At 34.2% G+C, this 19,800-nt stretch overlaps 1 protein-coding gene and 1 pseudogene across 2 annotated transcripts; both read right to left on the bottom strand.

Moving 5' to 3' along the window:
• Window positions 1-293: 293 nt before the first annotated feature.
• On the bottom strand, window positions 294-3,885 carry LOC145166469 (LEAF RUST 10 DISEASE-RESISTANCE LOCUS RECEPTOR-LIKE PROTEIN KINASE-like 2.5; annotated as a pseudogene). Its single transcript, XR_013740547.1, has 3 exons — window positions 3,013-3,885; window positions 2,881-2,913; window positions 294-1,569 (listed from the first exon to the last, which is right to left on the bottom strand). The product of XR_013740547.1 is annotated as an LEAF RUST 10 DISEASE-RESISTANCE LOCUS RECEPTOR-LIKE PROTEIN KINASE-like 2.5 (transcript).
• Window positions 3,886-12,463: 8,578 nt separating this feature from the next.
• On the bottom strand, window positions 12,464-17,004 carry LOC145163968 (uncharacterized). The gene is made up of 3 exons (XM_079082703.1): window positions 16,217-17,004; window positions 15,543-15,739; window positions 12,464-15,453 (listed from the first exon to the last, which is right to left on the bottom strand). The coding sequence occupies exons 1-3, from the start codon at window positions 17,002-17,004 to the stop codon at window positions 12,464-12,466; spliced, it is 3,975 nt and encodes a 1,324-aa protein (XP_078938829.1).
• Between the last annotated feature and the right edge of the window lie 2,796 nt (window positions 17,005-19,800).

Here is a 19,800-nt window from a genome sequence, read left to right as displayed (position 1 = left end):
CAGGTTAATATAACCAAGTAACTAGCCCCATTAATGAGTAAGTCCGGCTCCAATAAAACCAATAATATATATTTTATAGAAAAGAAAATTTTTAGATATATTTTTGGTCAAAAAAAAGAAAAAAAGAAAAAAGGTGAGCTACACATTTCTACCAAAAATGCATTTTTTTATTGATTTAGGCATCAAACTTTCATTTTTTAGGTTTAACCTCACATTAAGTGTTCCAAGGCTGTCAGTTTACTGTAACAGTAAATTTAACTTCTCAATACACTAACCATTGTAGAAAAGGCACTTTGGAACATTCATTTCTCAATATAGGCATTGTACATTCAAGTCTTCACATATATAGTTCCATATAATTTAGATTGTGAACAATATATACCTAATAAACATTAAATCAAAGGCCTCATAACTTGTTTGCTTGTATTATGATCAACACAAGTCACTAAATACAAATTGAGGATATAGTAGTGTCGAGATTAAGTGTACTTATTCTGTAAACGAGGAACTAAAGACTGACCTTAATGGAGAAGATAAATAAGGTTTTGCAGGAATTTCCAATGATTCTAGGTCCCCTTCTAACATTTCCAATACCTTTGTAATTGTTGGGCGACTCAAGGGATTTGTTTGTATGCACCATAAGCCCACAATAATCATTTTTCTTACCATCTCATTTTCTTCATCGCCCGTACTCGTATGGAGTCTTAACTCTTCATCTAATTCAAGCTTTTTGTATATCCAATGTGGAAAGTAAATTTCACTTGTATGATCAAACTCCAACCTCAATATTTTTCCTCCCTCCAACAATTTCCAAAATCATCATCCCATAACTATAAACATCTGATTTGTTCGATACACGCCCAAAACACCTAGAATAGAGTTCAGGAGCAATATACCCTGGAGTTCCTCTCATATGGGACATAGATATCATGCTTCTTTTTTCAGGGGATAGCTTGGCAAGGCCGAAATCGGATATTTTAGGAGAAAAATCTTGATCCAAAAGAATATTATGGGGCTTTATGTCGAAGTGCAAGATTCGTGTGTTACAACCACTATGCAAGTATTCTAAGCCTCGAGCAATTCCGATCGCAATCTTATGTAACTTTTTCCACCCAAGTTGGCTATTACTCAAAGACGTTTGGTCATATATAAACTTCTCAAGTGATCCATTAGGCATGAACTCATAGATTAATGCTCTTTGATGGCCCTCAAAGCAAAATCCCATAAGACTTACGATATTTACATGGGAAGTTCTACCAACACTTGCAACTTCATTTATGAAATCTTCACCGTTACCTTTCAATTCACTTAAGATCTTCACGGCCACTAAACTTCCATTACTTAATACTCCTTTATACACTGATCCAAATCCACCTTGTCCTAATTTGACTTCGAATGAGTTTGTCATCCTCTTTACTTGCAAATAAGTGTACCTTTTCGCAAGGAATTCATGATTTTCTAGAAAATTTTCCACGTTAACATACTTCTTTGTCTTTATTCGCCATCTGAGTTTCCATATGAAACATGAGATTATCGCAACCAACATTGTTACAAATCCTACACAAACAGCTGCATCAAACAATGAACAAGAATGTCTTAAATATTGTTTATTAAAATTGAAAACGTAAATTGAGTAAACAAAAAGTTGTGTATGATAAATAAATCCACGACATGTAAAATTTCCTGCGAATATATGAAATAACCAAAAAAATAACTGAATTAATTCATGCGGCATAAATTAGATTATTGAGTGATATGTGTATCAATGTTTCTTATGATATTATGCATTTGTTAAGTGATTTTTTTTTAAATATATGAATGACTTTAATGAAGCAGTTATCTCCAAAATTCGAAGAACTGGGAAGCTATTGTCATTGAACAGGAGCTCAAAACCATGGTACCCACAATATGATTCATCATCAAAAAAGTTTCATTATGGATCAATAAAAGAAAAAAAAAAACCTTTTGAAAAACACAAGAAAATAATTATTACTATGTGTTGTATTGTTTCTTATTAAAGATGATTTTTTACATTCTTTTTCTTTCTTCTTAACACTTTCTTCATATTTATTGGTCTAAGCTTACACATGGGCACAACAAACTAGTATCAAAGAGATAGATAGAGAAAGGATTCGTGTGTAAAAAAACAGGGTTGTTTTGTGAATTCTTGGCTGGTATTTCTTTTCATGATTGGATTGAAGAGGAGAAACCAATTGGTCGGTGACATCCAGATTTTGTTTGTATTCTCAATCAGAATCAAGGCAGAAAATGTTTTTTAGAATTACAATTTTCACAACACGATTGGTTTTTTTTGACATACTTTTGGTAAGTTTTCAATTCCGAATGAAGTAACAAAGAAGTTTCAATTCTTTTTCATTTTTATGCATGCAAGGTGTTCGATTAAAATCCCCAGTCAAGAAAGTGGTGTTTGTTTTGGTCTTGGGCAATTATATTCTCTAACTAATTAAACAGGTGAATCAGAAGAGATTGGGTGTTGGATTAATCAAGAAAGGGACATTAAAGAACGAAGCCACTAGAAATTGGGTTGGGAGCAAAAAATTGAGTTGTTTGGTGGAATAAAGTTGCAACAGTCTTGGTTATTGACAACATGGATGGTGACATGATCTCAGTTTCTCCCATCAGGGTTCCATCTTCAACTCAATACAAACCCCATTCAACCTAATCTAATCATTCACACCCGGATTCTAACAAGAAAGACGAAAAAGGGTTGTGCTACAATACCATTTCAGATCATATGACAGGAAAGAGCAAGAAAATGCAATGGCTTTCCCATGAAAATTCCTACATGTATATGTGTGTGTGTGTGTGTATGCATTTATATAGTTAGCACTAATGCTTTTGATGAAAGATGTGTATTACCTAGGATATATTTCAGTTTTCTGAGTGGTGTTTCTGCAGCAATCAAACAACAAAAGTTAGACATATCAATTATATCTGGTGTACCCAGAATAAGGAGAAAACGAAAAGGGAAAAAGAAGTCTTAATTAATACCATTTTTGGCGTATAAACACTGGAACTGTCCATCGTGAGTGAGACATTGGCCCCCTTCCTGTTGACACTTATCGCAGGAAGTAATTGTAAAGTAAATAGAGAATACAGAACTGAGAATATAAAAGATGGTGGTTTCATTGACTACTTTACCGTCACCAAGCTTTCGCACATTCATGGGCAGCCGGACTACTTGACATGTAGGCGGGAGATCACTTGGAACTTTTGTATCACTGATGGAATAGTTATAGTAGAAATCGTGATCTTCACATCTCTCTTTATTGTAATTAGATTGGTCAAAAATACTATTTATTTCTGTGTCATAATTGGGATGGTTTCTGCATTTGTAGAGAGTGATGAAGGGTGCGATTGAAATGGAATACAAAAGAGGACTTGGAGATGTGAAGTTATCCATAAGTGCCTCACAACTGCTATCATTCACAAGTCTTTCAAATGTTGAATTACGGATCAAGACCAAAGCTTCATCAGACACATACTTGCCAACAATCTGATATGAGTCTCTTCCAATTTCAATTTCCCCACCCTTCAAAGTACAGTTGACCTGGATCAACCCGCATTGAGTGTTAATGTCATTATAAAAGGGGTACTTGAATTGTACTAAATTTGGACAACCGAAACTTTCTGGGCAGATAGACATAGAAGTGTTGTGGTCTGTAGCAGAGTGAATGAAAGGTAGAGAAGAGAGAACAATGGAGGCTAAAAAGAAGACGTGAATCATTTCAAATGTCCAATAGAAAAGGTTTAGACACTTATATGCATGAGTGTTTACGCACACATATATATCTTTTAGGTCTATATGTTGTCCAGAGGAAGTTATGTGAGTAGCATTTAATAACCTTTCACACACTCAAAAGACTCAGCTTTCCCCAATGTTTACTCCAAAAATACAGAGAAATTATGTCACTTTTGTAATTTTCTTCTTATTGGCCAATAATGCCATCAAGACTTTTGAGTCAACGGCTCCTCTCCTCCATCCATCCTTCAAACCCTTCCACACGCCAAAACATCACTTGGAAAGTTTCATGTGGTTCCCGTCCTATGCCCCTTTAATATCTTTCAATCCACCATAATCAAAAAGTGTTTTTAAATTTCCAATGTCACGTCGCATTCTAGAAATTATAGATATAATATAACAGCAGCATTTATATGTACGATATATAGTTTTTCCCCAACATAGTGATATTCAATCATGAAATTTTACTTTATGGATTACCCTTGGACCAATAAGTAAAGCTGTTTCTTTGTGACATAACTATTCACGTGATTTGTGTTTTTGCATCATCAAGATATAAATAAGTTTGGATGTCTTACCATATGGAAATCCAGTAGTTCACTTAACGTTTTTTCTGAAAACTAAGTCTTCTAAACAAGTTGACTCAAAAGATAAGTTATATAAATTAGACACCTATCAAGAATTGGCCTAATTTAGGAATTCTCATCATTGCCTTTCTTTGAAAGGCCAAATCAAGAAAGAAGACATTGATTTCATGTAACAGTGAGAGGAAGCATTTTTAGTAATGTTAAAGACCATATAAACCCTCGCTAAGAAAAAGTATATGTGCATATAAGGCCGAAGGGTATACTCTCCATGCCAAGGAGTGTGGAGAGCTTCCGGATCAGCCAAATTGTGGTAAATAACAACTTACTTTGCTCTTGCTACCAAATTGGATAATGTACATTTTTACCCATAATCACTACAAGAAATCTTGGCATTACCGGCGACGCCTTTAGCGGCGACATGTAATTGACGCGTTACATGTCGCCGCTATTGCCCCATGTCGCCGCTAAAGGCGTCGCCGGTAATGCTCGCAAACGTCAATCCGCGTCAAATTACCCCCATCCGTCCGATTTGTTTTCAATCCAACGGTTGTAGAAAAGGCGCTGACTTTTCCCTCCAAGGAGTCGGCGCTATTACTCTTTTGTCGCCGCTAATACACATGCGTCGCCGCTATTGCGTGTCGCCGCTAATACTCGTGCAGATAACCCCCTTCCCAGTTTCCTTTTTCGCCACTTTTTCTCCTGCTGTTTCTTTCCTTCTCTCGCTCGTTTCTTGGTTGCAACTTCTTTCCTTCATCAGTTCACAAGTCGATTGAGTGGAGGACAAAGATTTAAGCCGGTGCTAGCCCCCTCCTGCTGCCACAATACGGCCACATCTTCCCCAAAACCGGCGACCCTCAGCTCAATTCGGAAATTCCTCACATTCAAGGTAAAATTGCTCCTATATATTTCTTATTTGTTTTTCTGTTTTGGATGATAAATTGGTGCTATATGTCGGAAATTGCCTCTTGCATTGTTCTTATATGACCGATAAACACAAGACCATTCGTATTTTTTTTCTTGCTTCTTATCTGCGCATTACCGGTATAAATTGATGCTATATATGTTGGAAATTGCTTCTTGAATTGTTATTAGATCACCGATAGACAAGACCATTCGAATTTTTTTTTTCTTGCTTCTCTTCAAGAACGATCGCTCGATGAAGGAGGAATCAGGAGGTATCAAACCTCCTGATTTAACCAAACTCCATTACAAAATATATATTTTCAGCCCCTCAACTTCTGATTTGTACGGTTTTGGTCCCTTGCTCTAAAAAATAGTTAAAAATCTAGTCTTAAACAAAGAAACTTCAATTAAAATTTTCAAAGTTTACCCTATTATGGAAAAATCCTTTTAATTGAATCCAAAGTTTTAATGTAAAATTTCATAAATTTATTTATATTTTTTTATAATATTGATTTATTTTAGATTAAGTAAGCCTTAGATTAATTAATTTTTTAGAAAATTAAACTAAATTAATAACAACATACTTTCTCTTTGAGATAAAAAGTGTTTGTGCATTTTGTTGGATTGTATGCATTTTGTTGGAATATCGTATCCTTTTTCAGATTTGTGGGAAGTTTTTATGCATTTTGAGTATGTTTTTGAAATTTTTGTTTATACCACATTGGCTTAAAAATGAAATTTGACATGAAATTGAAATTGGATATTGAAAGTGGATGTATATATACATTTGCTTGATTTTGTTTAATTAGAAAATCAAATTAATTACTTTTAGAATCAAATTAAGTTACCTTTATAAAATCAAATTAAATCAATTATAAAATCAACTTAATAGTAACATACTTTTAGTGACTTAATGTTGGTCATTACAACTTTAGCTTAATTAGGTTATTAATAGCAAGGGAAATCTCCAATAAAGTCCCTAAATTTTGGGCCGGTTTACATTTTAGTCCTAAACTAATTTTTGTTTACGAAAAAGTCCTAAAAACCGGCAAAAGTATGCATTTTGATCCTTTTTGACCAGTTGGAACCGACAACAAATTAATTTGGGACTATTTCATAAACTAACCCAAAATATTAGGACTTTTCTGCAAAAAAAAAAATATTAGGACTTTTCTGCAAACAAAAACCTTATTATTATTATTATTATTATTATTATTATTATTATTATTATTATTATTACTATTATTATTATTATTATTATTATTATATTAAAAATATAAAAAGTATACTAATTTTTAAACTCATTATTACTAATATTTTTAATAATACATATAAATACACTTAAATAAAAAAATATTAAAGAAATTATTTAAAGGTGAAGGTGGTGGTGATGGTAATGCTTTAAGCATTGAAATCATGAATATATGCTTGCATGTCCTCACTTTGTATATGATCATTTCACATTTCTTATTATTGTTTTCAATTCAAAATATTAACACTTAACAATTTAAAAGAAGTTGCCTATTTGTAAAATTGTGTATATTTAGTTTAAGATAAAATGATTTCTCACTTTGTATATAAATTTTTTTAAGGTAGAATGATTTTTTTCAAATCCAACAGATCCACAATAAATATTTACATTGGTGGCCCATATCAAAATTCGAAAATATTAATTACAATATCTTGTTTAACAGAAAGTAATATGACTTGTTTTGCTTTATCACACTATATCTGCTATGTTTCCAAAAAAACCACAAGGATAAAGTAATGAAAAAGAGCAACACACATGTTGGTAATTCAAATACTTACACACAAGACATACACGCATATCACACGCTCACTATTTGTAAACAATTTGAAAAATCAGTAGCTTGTTTTAAATTGTTAAATGTTAATATTCTGAATTAAAACAATAATAACAAATGTGAAATGACCATATACAAAGTTAGATTATACAAACATACATTCATGATTTCAATGTTTAAAGCATTAACATCCGCTCAACCTTCACATTTATAAAATGTCTTTAATATTTTTTTAACTTAAATGTATTTATATGTATTATTAATAATATTAATAATAACAAATTTAAAAAATAGTATACTTATTTATATTTTTAATATAATAATAATAATAATAATAATAATAATAATAATAAAGTTTTTTGTTTGCAGAAAAGCCCTAATATTTTTTGTTTTTGTAAAAAAGTCCCAATATTTTGGGTTAGTTTATGAAATAGTCCCAAATTAATTTGTTGTCGGTTCCAACCGGTCAAAAAGGATCAAAATGCATACTTTTGCCGGTTTTTAGGACTTTTTCGTAAACAAAAATTAGTTTATGACTAAAATGTAAACCGGCCCAAAATTTAGGGACTTTATTGGAGATTTCCCTTAATAGCAACATACTTCTAGTAATTTTAATTTAATTATAGAATAAAATTAAATTAATTTTAAAAAAATCAAAAAAAATAATAATAAATTAATTGTAAAATCAAATTAAAGTAGTTTTAAAATCAAGTGTTCCCATGTTGGGATACTTTTTGAATCATCAACTTTATGAATACTCTACTTGATTTTTGTTTCCCGTAGAGTAAACCTTAAACACTAAATTATGTTTCAGTTGTATCATGTCTATTGATAAAAGCTGGACTACTAATCCACATCGTCAATCTCCCGAGTTCCAGCTAGGACTCGACTCTTTTGTCGAGAGATCCATGTTACACCTAGATTCTAAAGGTGAAACCAGATGTCCGTGTGAGAAATGTGATAATCGTTATTTCATGGATCCGAAAGCAATGAGACGTCATGTTCGTATATATGGTTTCAGTCAAGCATACAACACGTGGATATATCACGGTGAACCTTTAATCCCTCCGGTTGTAGATGTCGTATCGCCAAGCAACGAGATGGCTGATGTTATTGACGATGTTATGTGGGAGTCGAGAGAAAATGATACAAACCTCGATGAAGGAACCTCGAATATAGGGGGTAGCGGTGTCGATGATGATTTTGAAGAGTTGTTAGAGGCAGTCGAAACCAAGTTATATCCTGGTTTTACGTTTTCTTCCCTTGATTTTTTAGCAAAGCTGATGCATATGAAGGTCAACAACAAATTGACTGATAGTTCATTTGATCAACTCCTTAAGTTGTTGCATTCAGCATTTCCACCAGGCAACAAGGTTCCCCGTTCATATTATTTAGCAAAAAAGAAACTGAAGAAGTTAGGTTTGGGGTACGAGTCAATACATGTGTGCAAAAACGATTGTTTTCTCTTCTGGAAGGAACACAAGTCATTGCAAGTTTGTCCCGTTTGTAAAGAGAGTCGGTGGATTGATAAAAACACCAAGGGTAAGAAAGTGGCTCATAAGGTGTTACGGTACTTTCCAGTGACCCCTAGACTACGCCGTATGTATTGTTCACGGTACACTTCTAAAAATATGATATGGCATAATACTGGGAGATCAGAAGATGGTGTGATGCGTCATCCCGTTGATGGAGAGTCTTGGCAAAATTTTGATGTAGATTACCCTGACTTCTCGAGTGAACCTCGCAACGTACGTCTAGGGCTGGCAGCTGATGGCTTTAATCCATTTGGTAACATGTGTAATCCGCATAGTACGTGGCCGGTTGTACTCACCACATACAATTTGCCACCATGGCTTTGTATGAAAGAGTCATCATTCATGTTGGCCTTGTTGATTCCCGGCCCTAAAGCGCCTGGAAAGGACATAGATGTTTTCCTTAGGCCGTTAGTGGAAGAGCTTAAGTTTTTGTGGCAATCAGGCGTACGTATTAAAGACGAGGTATTACCGGTGACGCATTTGCAGCGACGTGTCGCCGCTAAAGGTATTAGCGGCGACATCCCGAACCTTTAGCGACGACAGAGGTCGCCGGTCTTCTTGTAGTGAATAGCAACGCACTGATTTTTTTTATACATAATAGCAATGTGTTCTCATTTCTTCAAATAGTAAAAATCTAAATATAGTTAACATCAAAATTAACCAAAATATAGTTTTTATAATAATAATTTTTTTCAAAAGAAATAGTTTTTTACTTAATTAACTATAATATAAGTTACAAGATGAAATTTTATTTGTTTACATACTTGTTTTGATGTATGTAGACCGCAAAAAGAAAGATTAGCTTCTTTTATATATTTTTCACAAACCCATATGCATTTTTATTTATAATTATAAGTAATCCTATTGTAAATTATATATTGCTATAGATTGTAGGATTTTCAAAATACATTGATATAATTATGTATGTGTTTATGGTTGTGTGTGTAACTATGTGTTTGCATGTGACTGTGGATGTCTCTATGTGTGTATGTGTAACTTTGACATGTGTCTACATCGTCGTGTATGTATGTGGCACAAAACAAAAAGTACATTGATATTTCTGTTTTTGCCACATACATTTTATCTCTCTGTCCAACACAGTCAATTTTCATAAAAAAATATTATTTAAACTCTCGCTACATGATCGCAGGGACTTAAAACTCATGTTTTATAACATTCGTTAATATTTTTCTTTTGTCGTCCAAAATTTTTAATAAAAAACAAAATAGATGGAATGAAATAAATCCCAAATACAGCCTATTACAATACTCCGAAACCATGTGTAAGCGTCACATTTATAGTTATGTATTGAATAATAATAATAACTAGGAAAATGGTCATGCTGCGCTATGGGTTTGTTTGTTTGATATATTTGCGTTTCTTATTTATGTTTGTTACAGGTGGTTAAGACTTAATAGGTTTTATATGTAACTTTGGTGTGGAAGTTTGACTACATGTATAGTAACATTAAATTTGTATAGTGTTTAAAATGGTATAAGTTGTAAGTTTTGTGTTTTTGTGCAGATTATCTAGTAGTGAAGGAAAGGTAAAGAATCATTCTTGTTGTGTGTAGTAGTGTGGTTCAATTTGATAACAAAACAGCGAGTATAAAAGTAGCATTTTAAAATTTTTTGGAATTTTGTTAGCAAAGGTTTGTCTTACTTATGTTGCAGCTGATTCGGTTTTATAAACAATATATCATAAGTTTAAGGGTTTTATGCGCAAAAGTTATACAAAGTTTAACAAAAAGTGGACTAACTGCTACAAAGTTTTTGTGTCAAGTCATGAGTGTGGATGGCGTTGCCGTTTTGACGCTTGCTTAGGTTCAGCTTCATCTGTTGGTCAGTAAAAATATGTTAGTATGTTGTTAACCTGCATGTTTCATGTGATAGTGTTTACCTGCATCGTCATAGGAAAGCATTCTTGTACTTTTTGATGCATAGGTTTTTGAAGATGATTCTGGAAAGTACGGTGTTGGTGTATTTGGAACCGCTGACTGCTGGAGGGGAGTTTCGTCCTCGATATCAATTGTTGTGAAGCGAATGTTGCCCGCACTCGAGTTTTTGGTCATTTGTAATACCCATTTTTTTGTAAACCTTTGCAATTTTGGATGAAGGGTGGTAAGGTTTTTCTATGAGTATGTCCATATTGTTGTATAGCTTTTTCAGATGTTATCGAAGTGAGTTTTTCGACCGTGTTGTTGGATAAGTTTGCGGTTATCGAGTCTGTGGTATCTGTCAACGTTGTTGAAAGTTTGTACCTGTTTTCATGTAGATGCAGTTATTGTAATTTAATTTGTACCAGTGTTAGTCATGTTTTGGAGGACAGATTACATGAAGATTGGGGTTGTGACCATTCCATCTGATGTACAGAACCAGTCGTTACCCTTTTTAAAGCTGCTTGTCTTACATAGGGGGCATAGAACTTGGTACCAGTTGTTTGTAAAAGTGATGTTAACCGCAGATGCTTTTACAGTAAAGGTTTTGTCCTATTGTAGGATGTTAATTAGATATTGAAAGTAACATTTTCTTGGGTTCATTTTTAGTATGTAAATGTAAGTTGGTATATCTTACCAATAGTTCTGAATATGGTTTTTCGTTTATGTCATGTAACGGTGTTGGAGGGCCTTTACACGCAGAACGGGACGTACAATTTCGCATAAACCTGTAATTTTTGTTTTTTTTTAGTGCGTACATATAGTAAATTATGTTCCAAAGCAACTGTCTGTGATACCTGTCAAGTAGGGCAGCTGTTTCTGGAATTGATGGGTTGATATACACATGACTTGCACTTGTTGTTCCTACTTTTAGTGCACCTGTAAGCGACATACATAACAAACGTCAATACTTTCTTACAGTAATTTTTGTGAATGTATATATTTTACTATGTCTTGTTTCCTCCATACATGCAACTGTCATGATCTTTGCATTTGTCACAGCAAGAACTGTTGGAGCAGGTGTGGCCTCAATAAGGTTGCGGTCAAATTTTTCCAGTACATTGGTACATTCTTTCCATAGACCAATAGCAATTTCTTCGTCACTGTTTTTCGTTTGTTGTTAGTGTGTTGGTAATAGGTAATATAAATGTTGAATTAGTTACAACTTACGATTCGGTTGTGAGTATGAGAAGTGTGTAAGGTTCCTTGTTTTTTGTCGTGAGTTCTCTGAATTTGACAAACACACCTAAGAAATCTACATCGGGATTAGCTGCTACATTAGTAAATAGAAATTGTTTTGTGCGATTCATTATTGTAGTTGTGTATATATTCTTATACCTGGCGCTTGTTTTACATAGTCTGGTATTTGGCTTTTAGATATAAAGCGAAACGAAGTTGTAGGTATTATTCTTGTATCTGGAATTCGGCAGATTGAGGAGGCATTGCCAACACTAATATATATTTCTTTGCCTATCCAATTTTGATATTCGTCCGGTTCGGCACACGCATAGTCAGAGATGGTGTAACAGTTTGAAATAGTCAATATGGATTTTATGTGTCCTTGATCTTTTTTCTGTCCCAGAATCTGAATGGTATCTCCCCGTTTTGATGTAAGGCAGTAAAAATTATATTATTATATACAAGAGTGTGGACATTTATAAGAAAGCTTAGATACTTACATGCTTGTCGACTGCTAGGAACCAGGTTTCATATGATCGAATTTGTGGAGTCCATGTGCGTAAAATGCGAACCTGCAATGCTCCTCCTGAACATCCATATTCCAATGTAGAAATAGTTGTAGAATCCTCAGACATGGGTCTATGAGTAGAGTTAAAGAAAGAGTTAGACTGTAAGGTGCAAAAGCTAGCAATCCAATAATCGGATAATAGTTAACATATTATGTAATAATGTGTTATAAAGTAAATAATGTAATGTCATAAATTCGTATGTGTAGTCAGGCTGTTGTGAACGTCAGAAATTTCTACTTTGTGTAACAAATCTTTGAAAACAACGTTTTTCGTTAAGTTATTTGTTGTGTTTGTGTCATTTTTTATGAGAACTTTGATGGAATTGGGAGATGTGGCTCGAGATAGAGCAACATACAGTTGACCATGTGTGAAAACAGGTTGGGACAAGTAAACACCAATTTTTTTTAGTGATTGGCCTTGGCTCTTGTTTATTGTCATGGCATAACAAACTTTAATGGGGTATTGCTTCCGAAAAAAGGTGAAAGGTGTGTCACTATTCTTGTGTATGAATTTTATGCGTGGTATATACACACGTTTCCCAATGGAGGTTCCTGTGATAATTGTTGCTTCAATTACTGTTGGTAACAACTGTGAGACTATCAGACGTGTACCATTACATAATCCCTCCCTTTGGTTTATGTTTCTTATTAGCATGATTGGTGTGTTTACTTTCAGTAAAAGTTTGTGTGGAGGGATTCCTGAAAAGTGTAATTCGTTTAGGTACTCAGGGGGATAGAAGGCTTCTAATTCTGAGGATTGGTTACCATTAGTTTCTAAAGTATCGACACTTTTGTAGATTCTGAAGTTACCGGGAGTCATTTTCAAAATAAGATCATTTATTTCATTTGTTGTGTTGTTTTTTGGACAGACAATGGCTCTGACGGATAGGTCAATAGGAGAGGGGTCCGTTAGAATTCCGTCGCCATATACAAAGTTTATTAAATCTTGCAAAGAATTTTCTCCCGGAGGTATCAAAAGTGAGTCGGGTATTTGGATCCACTTTGTATCTACCACATCAACTGTATCTGGTTTTCCTAAAAGTCCATCTCCAATAGCAAGCAACCATGATGCAAATGCGGACGTTGAGAGTTCAGATGTAGGATTGTTGTTGCTGTCCGATAACCGCATGTTATGGTTAAGTTTCCAAACCTGAAAACACGGCCATAAATGTGAGTTCGGTAAAGTGAGTGCAATGATCTGCGATCCGGTGCTTTTTGGGCATACTGGAAGGGTCTGACGAAAGTAACCTCCTAATAACATGGACATGCCACCAAACGGGTGCGTGTTGCACTCAAAAATGTCTTTCAACGACCGATCGAGACATTCAAAGCAACGTCTATCGCTCATTGGAGCCTCGTCCCATATAATAATAGAAGTCTGTTTCAGTAGGTCTGCGAGTGATGTTCTCTTTTTGATGTCACATGTCGAGATTTCCAAAAGATTGATCGGTAACTTAAATCTAGAATGAGCCGTTCTACCCGAAGGTAACAGTAAGGATGCTATTCCTGAAGCAGCAACTGCGAGAACGATCTTACCAATTGATCTGAAGTAAGAAATCAGGGTCGTCCATAGGAAAGTTTTTCCAGTTCCACCGTGGCCATAAACGAAGAGTAAGGTTTGCTTTTTATTCCTATCTGCGCATACAACTGCATTATAAATGTATAACTGCTCTAAATTGAGGACAGAATACATTTGTTGATGCTGATTTTGTAGAAGTTCCTTGTCATAACAGGTTTCCTCTAAAAGTAGCCGATTTTCCAAAAGAGCGACAACAGCCTCCGATGGTAATGGTAAGTGGAAGTCTGCAACTGACTTTGATGGTGTGCATGATCTAAGTATTTTTTCCAACTCAAGTAATAATTGTTGTTGTAAGTGAAAGTCAGTAATGTGCATTGGTATAACAGAAACATTGGCACTTATGTTGTACAGTAAGTCATCACTCATTTTTCGCCAACCGGTTTCCCACAATGCAAGCGGATTGCTCACCTCACAAAATAAAAGCAAGTGACAAAAGAGGGAGCGCAATTGTGAAGATGTTGCCCACTGTGATGCCTTGGTGAATGCTGTCATCCATTCTTTGTCTTCACCGATCAGACCCAATGCGTGATATGCACTTCGATAATTTGGGTACACACGGTCAGAAACAGTGCGAACAGCCTCGTAAGATATACAACCTTTTTGATGACAAAGTAGGAGACGCATGTAAAACAGTTCACCAGCAGATGGGTGTACGAACACAAGTCTGCCGATGGTTTTTGACATACTCCGATGCCTCAACACCCACCATTTTGCAGTTTTATCCCACCAAAATTTAGATGGATAATCTATGTAGGTTAAATCTAAACCTCCAGTTTCATTTTCACTGTTACTCTGATTTTCATTATCACGAACGACAGTATCTTTGTTACGATTGAACCAACCAAGAAGCGGTGATATTGCGAACCCGGGATTCCGTATAACATCCTTCAGACGACTATCTTCCTTAAAATATACAGTTTGCATATTTTCTAAGTGGACTGGAAGTATCATCACCGGTGGGTCACGTTGGTGAATCGGGAAGTCAAGAATGCGCCATGCCGCTTCGTGGGGACAGATGTACCGGCCGTCTAAGAAGCTTCGAATCTCATCAGTAACAGGAGTTTCTACAGCAACCGGACATTCTTTGTTAGAATCAGTCTTGTGAAGAGTAAATCGCATCCGGTCTACACCTTTAGAAATGTATTTGAAAAGGTATTTGATCATCATGTTCCATCCACAATACTCCACGTTTATGTGTGCATTGAAACGACAACATAGTCTTTTGTTATATGGAACAATGAAACCATTATCTATCTGGACACCACTGCGAAGAGTGTGACGTGAAGACGAATTTCTCTTGTAATGGGCATAACCTTGTTTGTCAAACGTCGTGGAATGAACAAAAGGTTTCGGATACCGCTTTGTACAATGCCCATCTTTCATGCACGGAGACTTCAGATTTAACAAACCACAAGGACCATGTATCATAGAAGTTGTAACTGTCTGATATAGTAAAGGTTCAGAACACGGATTCGGAAGTTCAGCACTTATAAAGTTGTCAACAGTAGTTGGATTTCGAATTTTATCTGAATCGGACACCCATAGCAATGTATGACAATGAGGTAAACCTCTCTTCTGAAATTCAATTGTATATAAATCTGAAAAAGGAAAAAATTAGTTAAATATAGCAAAAAAAAGGAGAAAGTTAAAAAGATTATCATAAAATATGAATAACAATGAAACTCACGTGCAATGACAGTTCCGAAAGTCTTATCCTCCTTCAAAAAAGTGATAAATGATTTCACCTTCATACGGAAAACCCGAGCAATGATGTCAGCTCTACTATGAGTATCATGTTGATGTTGAAAATCCATATAACGCCTGATTTCGGGCCAATTAACATTACATGTAAATGTGATGAAGTATTGTGGATTTCCGTACACCCTACAAATGGAAAGCGCATCTTGATAGTGAATGTACATGTAACGCGGACCACCAGTGAAAGACGGAGGCAAAAGGACTCTTTTACCAACTGATCGACTCTCCGTGTCTCCGTTAGAAATTGCGTCATAAATTCCACTGACATATTATGATCTTAACTGATCTTGGTGACTTTGAAAATAGTCTAGACGGCTCTGCTCAATACATGTATAAGCATCCACCAAATATTGTTGGAACAAACGACAGGAATTAAGCACCAACGAATAAATATTAGAGCGCGCATGAATATGATAAGCATAGTACATATTTACTGTTAGATTTCTTGCATTAGAACCGCTTTCGTTACACAATTTCATATGCGGGGACCAACCATCCTCTCCAAATGGAAATAGTAAAGGATATTGTAATGCCATATAACTTGGGTGGAGCTTACTAACCCGCTGTGGATGTCCAGATTTCGAATACACAATGATGTCATACCTGTTGGCCGCAGAATCATCACCACAGACAAGGCAACCAAGTGTCCCAGACAATGGAGGTTCATACCTACGATCAGGTACATTATTAAAAAGACGCACATCATACGAATCCAATTGAGCAGCATCAGCAATTTCTTTAGCGGTCTTGAAAGTGCGTACGTATTCATTATGAAGTGTCAATTCTCGAATCAAGGTTGCAATAACACGTTCATCTAATGGCGGTTTTGATGGATCATCAAAAGCACGCAACCTGTTTGACAATTCATGTTCGGTGTCAACAATGTAAAGTTGTAAAAAACGTGGACCTTTACCATCTTCAGGACACAGTGACCCTATCCAATGTGATATTTGCCCGGAAACCTTAAAAACATAAGGACTGAATCCTTTGTTAATCTCTTTGTCCACAACAGCAGCAAGAGATGTCATTGAAAACATGCTATTATAAGCCCTAATACTTTGAATGAAAGTCGCATCACCATACAAAACAGCTATTTCAGGTGGTGGAGAAAGAGGATAAGGCAATATCACGGAGCCTGATTTACAGCAACGGGTATAACATGGATGATTAGAACGGGATAACGACAAAACTCTCTCAGCATACCAAAAGAACGCACCACAAAATTCGCAAACACATGAGCAATTACCACAGTCATCATAGGAAGGGAGTGAGGAAAGCAAAAGACGGGAAGAAAGAGCAGAAAGTCGTCGAGATTTACGTGACCCAGAGACAACACCTCCGGTAGAAGATTCCCCAGGTTCAAACAGAGTACGCTTACAAGCTTTAGGCATTATCGGTATGTAACATAAAATAATTCTCAATTCGGAAGAACAGAAAACGAAGTAAGAAAAGCATACAAAAAGTAAAGTATGAGTTTAATCCGTAAATCGAAGTACTTACGAAAAAAAAAAAATCAAGATAAACAACCAGTAAACAGTAGATATGAAGCAGGTGGAAGAAAGGCGGAGGCAAGGGTGACGTGAAAACATCCAAAAGTTGAGGTCAAATGGAGGACGTGGGTAGGTAGTGAACAAAGAAAAGTGATCGGAGAATATTGTCGGCAAAACGTCCGGAACATAACACGTACGAATTGAAGTCAGAGAATTTGCAAAAAAGCCCTCCAATATAGTCCAGCAGTAGGGCGTGAAAGTATAAGGGCCGGAGGAGACAAAACCCAAATAACCTGTGGGCAATTTCTAATAAGCAGAAAATATAGTGAACGAATGAGAGAAAGTAGACGATATTTGTGGCTAATTTGTTATAACCATAAAATTGACTATTCCTAAACCAAATGTGCTTTAATATTATATATAATATAATAATAATAATAATAATAATAATAATAATAATTGTTTGAAACTAGGAATTATGCAAACAAGGTTGTTGAATCCATACATTTTGACTTTGACAAAACCACTACAATAAAAGAAACTTTCTATCGAAACCACCTTATTTTCCTAATTATTATATATATGTATTAAAGTTATGAAGAAAATAATAGTGAACTTGTCATTTTTTTGGCAGAATTGGTGTCTGTATTATTGTTGGGCTTCAAAGTTAGGAATAGTAAATTTGGATGTTTTTTGGCAACTTTGCTCCTCATTCTTTACCCATTTTGACACTTTTGGTCCTTGCAATCAATATTTTTACACTTTTTTGGAACCTTTTAATATTTAAAGTTTGGCCACAAAACTTTAACGGTTTGACAACTTTGATCCCTTTTCTAAAAAGTTGCTAATTCCTACCCCTTTAATTCTTTAGCCATTTTGACACTTCTGGTCCTTGTAGTCAAAACTTTTACATTTTTTTATAAAAACATGAAAAAAACGGTCCGGGGCAAAGCCCGGACTTTTCATCCTTGCACTTTCTATGTCTGTCATATTTATCAATTCGGAAACAACATTGAAAGCTTCTGGCCCCCGCGTAGCGGGGGTAACCTTTCTAGTAAATGTTTAAAATGTTTATTTTATCCTGGGATTTTCATATTTTATTGTGAACATAATGCATAATTAAAGTCATGTGTTTATTCATTATTATTATAACTTATTTACAGTTTTGACTCATATTTTATTGGGTAGTGATTTGTATACAACACTTTTTAGCCATATACCATAATTTATGCATTAAATGGTTGTACTATACAACTATATAAAAGATAAACTGTTATATATAGCTAAAAAATGTTATGTACAAAATCATAATCCATTTTGTTATTAAAAGAGTTTTCTAACGCCAAACAACATATTCCTAATGCGGTAGTGTCGTTTACAAAATCTACATATACATTATCCACTTTACTTAATTTTGTCTATATATAATTCTATAAAAATATCCATCAACGTTATAGATTTATAGTTCTACAAATATATTAATTACATATGTTTTTTTTTTAAATTAACATTTCTCACATTTAACAATGTTCAATTTTAGAGAAGTCAACTGTGTGATAATGTTGAGTCGTTTGTGTATATAAACTTTTACAAACCTCATAAATTTAAAAGAACAAAAGTGTTTATAACTTTATATCATGATACAAAAGAAAAAGAGAATTATATAAAAAGATGGTTCTTGACGGATTCCGTTTGAGTTCTGTTAAGGAAGCAACGACTTTTCTCCACATCACAACCGAACACGTCCCACGGAACACGTGCTGGCCACCTCCTTCTGATCCTCTGCGCCCCCACATGTGTCCAATTAATATATCATAGAAGATCAGATAGATGGATAACCCAAAATGTTCTGTTTTATTTTCATATGACTAATTTACCCTTTTATTTTCATATATGACTAATTTACCCTTTTATCTTCATTTCACATACTAACAAAACTTATCATCAATATTATATCTTATGATTCTTATCATGTGGTCGAATTACATTATCTTGATTAATTTTAATTTAATCTACTTCACAAATTATTAATAATAGTAGTTTAGAAGAATAAACATAAAAACATTATTTCTTTCGTCTTAAATATACCAAAATGATTTATTAACATTGTTAGAAAAATAAAATAAAATTGAAAGAACGCGAATGTAATTGATATTAATTTGTGTGAGAGTATAAATCAATAGCTTATATTATAACTTTTTATTTCAATATCCCTCTAATCATAAACCCGTGGTTGACATGGAGCTTGTCATCGAGCTAATTACTTAAGATTAAAGTATAGTCTATTTAGTTTGTTTTGATTCTAATGTTTAGAAATATCCTATAAAGTTAAAGTTTTATTATTTATTTATTTATTTATTTATTTATTTATTGTGAATTAGTCGTCTCAAACATTTATCATTAGTGGAATTTGTTTGATTTTTAATTGGATATTTCATATAAAATTCCAATTTTTTTATTTTAAATAGAATAAAGTAAATAATATTTTATTTTGAATTCATTTTTTAATTCAAATTATCTGGATTAATTGAAATCAACAATTCACTTTTTCTAATTTTATTTTATTGGAAAATATAAGATTTAATCATGATTTAAATTAAATGCAAAACAATATACTACATTTTTAGAGGATAAACAGAGCATTGCATATGTTTCTTCTTTAGTAATCATGATAGATCAGATATTATATCAATTAAA

The sequence above is a fragment of the Lactuca virosa genome, chromosome 3 (genome assembly GCF_052849685.1).
Source record: "Lactuca virosa cultivar CGN04683 chromosome 3, Lactuca_virosa_CGN04683_v6, whole genome shotgun sequence".
Lineage (NCBI taxonomy): Eukaryota > Viridiplantae > Streptophyta > Magnoliopsida > Asterales > Asteraceae > Lactuca > Lactuca virosa.
Note: the sequence above shows the minus strand (reverse complement) of the source record. Positions and strands in the feature narration are given on the sequence as shown.